The sequence below is a fragment of the Aplidium turbinatum genome, chromosome 12 (assembly GCF_918807975.1).
Source record: "Aplidium turbinatum chromosome 12, kaAplTurb1.1, whole genome shotgun sequence".
Lineage (NCBI taxonomy): Eukaryota > Metazoa > Chordata > Ascidiacea > Aplousobranchia > Polyclinidae > Aplidium > Aplidium turbinatum.
The window spans coordinates 11,508,224-11,515,577 of NC_137483.1; the positions used below are offsets into that span (position 1 = coordinate 11,508,224).

The following is a 7,354-nucleotide window of genomic DNA, read 5'->3' on the forward strand; positions in this document are numbered from 1 at the left end:
CACTTAACATGTACAAATTACAACCGGAAGAAAAATTAAAAATTCAATAAATGTTACATCAAGCACTTGACTCACATACAGTAGCCTATAGTTCTCTTAGATTAGATGTTTTTGTGGCTTTGTGTTAACCAGGGTGGCCAGATTGGCCTTTTTTAAAGTCTGTTGGCCTTAGAAATTATACGTTTGGCCTTTTTCTAGATTTGGCCTTTTTTTAAATTTACTCTTCAAAATGCATAATAATCAATATTTCTCATATATCGTAACCTTACCAGATGAAACCATGGATTCACCATTGTTTTAATACATGTTCTATGCTTGTTTTATAGTCATAATGTGACGCCGGCGCCGAGTCAGACTGCACTCACCCGCTAAGGTAACGCCTAGAACATCACACAACTAAGGCGAAAGAGCCAAGTCCATTGAGTCCTGTCTTTGTCATGAGTTACCAGGGGGGGGACTTTTATACCTGGGACTGGTATATAAGTCCCCCCTACCCCCCTTGGTAACTCATGACAAAGACAAGACTTAATTCAATTTTCTCTTTCGCCTTAGTTGTGTGATGTTCTAGGTTTTTCCACCCGCTAAGGCAGCCAGTGGTGCCAGATGTCACCATTGTAGCGGATTAAAACTCATCCGCTACAATTCTTTTATACTTGCTACCTTTTGGGCTACTTTCAGAATTATTTTTGCTGCAATTTATTAAAATTCGGTACAAGTCATAAAATATCGATAAATATGAATATTATAGATATTATTTTGGAATTATAATGTCAACGCTCAAAATGTGGTAGCCTAGCCTATACAGAAACGTAACGTGTTCACGTTTCAATCGATCGGTAGTCTAACACAACCGCCGGCTTGCCAGCCGAGTACTGTGTAATGTGCAAGGTGAATATATTGCCAAAGCTAAGTAACCTTTCTACAGATCAAAAAACCAAGAAACACCTAAATAAAATACCAAACTCCTCTTAAAGTTCTCTCACTAAATTTGTCCATGAAGTCACTGATTCAGAAAAAATAGCAGAAATTGATCTAAGTTTAACCATAGCGTGCCATGCATCTATTCGCTCAATTGATCACATTGGTGATGTGGTGAAGTATCATTATCATGGTAATATTTTCACTCGTTACTGCTGTAAAAACAAAGCCTAGAAACAGAACACAAATTCAACGATTGGAAGTTGGAAGAATTCGTTCTCACTTGTTGGACTACAAAATGTGTTGCAAAGACTTCAAGTGCACCCCAAATATGATTGAATTGCACAACAGTGCAGGGCCGTAGCCAGACCGCACAGCAAGGGTAGCCAACTTTTTTTAGGGGTGCCAAAAAAAGAAAAAAACGGGAAAGATGGGCAAAATCATTATAATCGTAGCTGTTGCTCGAGAACGTTAGGATTTTGCCAGGGGGGGGGGGGCAAAATATTTTTCAGGGGGGTCGAGGCCCCCGGCTGGCTACGGGCCTGCAACAATGAGAATTTGTATATTTCATCAGAAAATGAATAAACCAACTATTTAGAAGAAATTTTTCAATAACCCAATAAAATATAAGTAAATTTGTTAAATATATGTAATTATGTATATTTCATTATTTTTAATATAAACAGGTAAATAGCGTATTCATTTGGCCTTTTTTATCTAATATTTTCCTTGTTTTGGCCTTTTTTTGTATTATTTTGCATTAAGACCTTTTCATAGTCTGGCAACCGTGATTACAATGCTTATTTTATCTTGTTAAAGTTTGGCTTATGTTTGGCCTTTTTTCTACCTATTTGGCCTCAAGTTGGCCTTTTTTCTTGGTGAGTTTGGCCTTTTTTTACAAATTTCAGTCTGGCAACCCTGGTGTTAACATATAGTATATCTGGTAAACCTGTGTCTTTTTCAGGTTGTGGCCTTCTTGCTTTCAATGGTTTAAATTTCCAAATACTGTTGCATTTATGAGTTGATACGATACCACATTAAAACAGTGCATCCTTCTGCAAATTTTCAACTTGCATATCAATAAGAAAAAAACGCTTCAGTTTATAATAATAAAGAGAAAGTCTTGATTTTCCGAAATGTTTGTGCAAAACTGGCGGCTCATGAATAAATAAAAAAATTATCTTTCCTCGGTTGAGTCTTTAGTTAATCTAAGAGGCTTACCGAATTGAAAAACATGGTCTCGTTCTTTCAGCATCATTGAAAAGCTCTTACTGCTAATTGAATTTCTCTGATAAACTTGACAATGCCCTCCAGCAACACAATTGTGTGATTTCTTCAAAGTGTTGGTCAAGAAATTCAATTTAAATGCAAAGACGAACATTTCATGTTTTGTTTAAAAGTAAGACCAAATTAACCACAAACGTTTTCCATGTATAGGCTAGTACGAAATAAATCGCAGTTTGTTTAGACTTAGAGAAAGTTTTACATTTTTTAAATTCTTTATAGCAAAAAGCATTGCTGCAGATCTACCACGTAGACCATCGATTTAAAAGAGGAAAAATTACAAAACGATAAACGGGCAAAACGATATTCAAAACAACAACAATTAAGCTCTCTAGATGAGCTTGATTTAATAAACACATTGCAAGCTGCAATGAAAAATCCAACTCCGCCGGCTTGTTATTGCTGAACAACAAATATAATCGTCTTTCCACACAGAAACAAAATGATCATCCTTCGTGCAAATCATATGGAATTGCTTCTGGAAAGTTTCTGCACACTTTTTAGCCAGAATCATGAAAGTAATGGAAGCACCAAAGGCACAGGCATTGTAATCGTGCAAGATCAAAAGAACAAACAACAAATAGGCTACAAGAAAGTTTCACGACAATTTACTCATACGACTGTGAATGTGATCAGGTCATGCGCCATACTTCTAATACCCTCCAGTCAGCCTATGTTATTTTTTACATTGATTCTACTGTACGTTTGTAGACGTGAAACCAACGTAAAAAGGGACTGATTTGCCGGTTGGGATCTTTTAAAACGCATTTTGTCTACATTTCGTATCAAGTGTCGCTGGTACAGTGGACGTAAGGTTGTTTACTTGGTCTGCGTAGTTAATTGCCTCCCAAGTCCATATGGTGTCATTCCTCCTTGTGAAGCTACTTGATTTGTGCCCATCTGTGATAACATAAATTTATGAATAAGTAAACAATAAAATGCTGTTTAAAATTCAGATATCATATAATGCCCTTTAATGTCTTATTGGGGCAGACCACCAAGAATTTGGACTAATCACATTAATGACTGGACAGGATTTGACTACAAAACTGCAATTAGGCTATAACATCTCAAGACAAAAAAAATGGCATTTCATTGCTTTCAGTCCTCGACGAGAGGAAGGAGCCTAATGATGATGATTTTCTTGAGGAAAGATGTCATAGAATTCATAGAAAAGATATAAATATATAAAAAGTCATCTGTATTTGATTTTACCTGAAGTCCTATTACATTTCTTCCTTCTCTAACTTTCACATCGTCATGGTGTCGGACGTTCTTGTCGGCAATCTTCACCCCAATCTGAGGACCGTCGAATCCATTCTTCATGGCGGCTGCACTAAGCTTATATAACGTCACTTGTACCTGTGCTAAGTTTGTTGCATCGTACAAGTCCACAGTCTGAAACAAAGCAATAAACGTAGCAGAAAGGTCTAGAATTTTTTGTTCATTTCACTTGATTTTATTCAAGTGAGATTAATTTATTGTTAGCAGTGATAAATTTTCTTATTTACGCAAATAACTTTTTAACATGTTTTAAATGTTGTTTTCGTGAATCAATATTTCTTACGTCACTGCTTGCCACTCGGAAAAAAGCCATAATGTAGCCTGCTTCATAAACGTGGCTGTTCAATTTACTTAGTTTTTATATCTGACCATGAAAGCAAAAACAATATAAGCTGCCAACACATAATCACAGATATGTAGTAGAAGTAACAAAACTAGAATGTGACAACATGTCAAAGCTGAAATAAGATAGCAAGCTGAAAATTTGCATCATGGTCGCATGGTCACCCTTCAAAGAGAAAACCAACTCTTTTGCAAGGGGAAAATGTAGGAAGAAACAAAACGTAGCTTAAGAGAGGTAGAAAAAATCAAATAAAACAACACACAATTTAAAAACCAGATTTCAGTTTTTCACGTCGAATTTGACAATTTTAGCTGCCTGTAGATTAGCCCACCACAAGAAACTTAGGTGAAATAAACCAAAAATGAAGAACGGAGACGATGCTGTTTTATGCTAACTTTTGTCGTTCAAAGTATTTCTAAAGTGGTAAATATTGTTTGCAATTGCATAGATAAATAAAATCACTTGCATTTTGCTCACCTGAAATTGATCTATCTTGGCCACTCCGTAATTTTCAGCGGCTGTCAAAAACATTCCAATATTTTCCATTTCTTGATTCTTTTTCATAGCCTTAGAACGTACAGAATAAAAACATTTATTTTATCGAACCAGGTAATCGTCTTCGGGCAACTCTGTGGAAGTTGCTAATTTTTCAGCATCAATTTTCTTCCACGCAACGCCAATACACAACCACGCCTACTATTGCAATCGAATCAATACTTTAAAACTTTATTCACATGCCACACAGAAATAGTTGTTCCCACGCCTGGTTTGGTGTAAGGGTCGGAATTGAAGTGCTTTAAACGCAGGATATGCCTTTCGAAGGACAATCTGCTTCAGATAGCCGAACATATCAAATTTTCAGCTCTTTCACTGTTGACTTGACGTGGTTTTAAACCCAAGTTTTCTTATGCAGTGGCCAACTCTCTAACGGCTGGACCACTGCGCCAGTAGATAAAGAAAAACAAAGAAAACTGTTTTTCAACCAGTAATGCATTAAATATATGCTATTAAGAACAAAGAACAATTTAATGACAATGACACGCTTTCTAACAAATGATTACGCTATCCTTGTCCAAACTCACCGGAATAGCATCTGGATTGTGTGGGTTTGGTTTGCAGCTTCCTGGTTGTAAACTATTCATCAAGTCACACAGCACGTGCCCACTCTTCAACCAAGCATGGAATGCCTACAATAAAGACAATCAGCGGTTGAGAACTATGTGGCATGAATTAGTGGTGGAATACTGATGAGCCCAACCTCAAGGGCGAAACACGTGTCTATCGCTGTCAATTCTCACTACACTCGACTGCCGAGAAATACAATAAAGAAATTAATTACATTGATGAATTCAATGTAACTCTAAATGTAATGTAATTACATCCACGACTTGCCAAGCACAGTCTCCTCAAAATGTGCAAAATATATCAAAGCAAAACAATCTAATAGCGATTTTATTTTTTGAAAAGTAGTTTTCGGAGATAGATTTTGGTCAATTTACGGCGGTTCAACTGCAACTAGCTTCATAGAAGCTGTCGCTCTATCAAGAGTCGACCAAATACGTAAATCTTTTCATTAATCAATGCAATTGCTAACAGGGGTGGGTTCAGCAAGTAGCCTGAGGAGGAGGAGTGATTTCAACAAAAATATACTGATGTGCAGGTCCACATTGATGCGACCTTGCAAATACACCGTAAATTTCGACCACAGAATAGAATTTTAATGACCTAAAATATTTTAGAGTTCATGATATAACCTATAGGCTAAAGTATTTTCTGACAAGAACTTTAACGTGAAGATAAAGTAGTTTACATACGTGTAAGTGCGTAAGAGAAGTCTATTTTGTGTTTGAATTTTAATTACATTTACACGTACACCTTGTTACTAATAATATTGAAGACAAATGATTCTAAGTCAAACACAAGCTTTGTTCTTGGATTTTATTATTTAGACTCGTTACTGTAAGTTATACGTTACTTGTTTTCCAACAGATTCTGGCTGCTCGTCTTTCAAAATACTATTGATCCAAGCCACAACCTCCATTTCATCAATCTCTGAATACTTGGCACTAATTTTGTTAGAGCACTCTTTGGAGTAGCCATATCCTTGCGGTCTGTTGGCCATTTTTGAAACTACTTGATCGTTTTGACAATTTAAATTACAAAAAGGAATATATTCAAACTCGACAATCACTAAAAGCCAGGATCATTGTGAAAATTAGCAAATTTAAACTTCCTAATTGTTGTTTATAAAACCTAGGCCATTTTATAATTTGGCTTTAAGACAGCCGAGACTAATAAGCAAAACATTTAAATTTTTGTTCCTATATTTTTATAGCAATATTTAATTTATGTCCTTGAGAAAACCACTTTTGAGTTCAAGCTCGAAAAAACAAATAAGGCTGAAACTGAAAGAGCTCTATGTTGCAATTGTACAACATGATACATGTGCATAAACGCTATCAAGTTTTCCTTTTCGATTGTAGCAACTTTGTCTTAAAATCTGCAGGTTTAATAGTTCAATCAAATGCCTTCAGCCTTGCTCCAGGGTACACATGCCTTCTTTCCTGATGGTAACTGAAATGAACCGCTAATAACCTTATATGGTGCTGAACAGGCTACTACAATGGAAAGATCAGGAGAGATTTGGATGATTGGGCGTTATTTCAACAAAAATTTCAATGAAATTTTGCTACATTTAGACAAATAAATTCACCTTCGAAAGGCTTCGGGGCTTTTTAAAACATGAGATCCTGCTAAACATTCTGAAAGGATTATCTCTTATTACATGGTTTTAAAATATTTGATAACAAGTGGTCGACTAGTTACATTTGTCATGGTTTATCACAACATGCGGACCACTTTTTTTACATTCTCTTTTCCTCAAACTTCATGTTCGAATCGTATGTTACATTGCTAAGTGGAATGTCAGAGAGCCTTGAATATTGTGTATCGGTAGTTTTTTTCCGTGGAAAAAATGACTTGACAGAGTCCAGGGCGGTAACTCGCCCACCACCGTGCACCCGCATTGCTACATGTTATTATAAAATGTTTAAGTTAAAAACTAAAGTACGGTAATGGTGTTGTTATTATAATATTTTTCGACCAGGATTTTCGTTTATTACTTGAGGTTTGTGTCGTAGCTGTAGCTTTCATAGCCCTCCAGACTAGCCACGTCGGTGTATGGCTTGGCTTATTTTGGTGTTATAGAACTTATATGTTGATGCCGAATCAAACATGACACACCGTGAATATAGTTACTTTTCTGGTTTTCGAGGGGAGGAGGGCGATCGCCTCTTCCCCTGGAACCGCTTCTGGTTTAATAACAGCTGAGCAAGTAATTTTGGTGAACAATTAAACCACGAAACACTCGATTACAAGACAGAAATTATTTCGATATTTTTTTTCAAGAAAGTTGCAATATTGCCCGTGAAGTTTTAGTGGGACATGATAATGAAGAGGAGCACGACATGAGCAAGGAGCAAGAGAGAGCAGAGCGGAGCAAGACATCAGTATTAGAGAGGGAAT

The 7,354-nt window shown here is 36.4% G+C and overlaps 1 protein-coding gene across 1 annotated transcript; it reads right to left on the reverse strand.

The window, feature by feature from the left end:
- Positions 1-710: 710 nt before the first annotated feature.
- Positions 711-6,012, reverse strand: LOC145780975 (transgelin-2-like). Its single transcript, XM_082592664.1, has 5 exons — positions 5,805-6,012; positions 4,912-5,016; positions 4,307-4,396; positions 3,418-3,600; positions 711-3,102 (listed from the first exon to the last, which is right to left on the reverse strand). The coding sequence occupies exons 1-5, from the start codon at positions 5,949-5,951 to the stop codon at positions 3,022-3,024; spliced, it is 606 nt and encodes a 201-aa protein (XP_082448790.1). The 5' UTR covers positions 5,952-6,012; the 3' UTR covers positions 711-3,021.
- Positions 6,013-7,354: the final 1,342 nt, after the last annotated feature.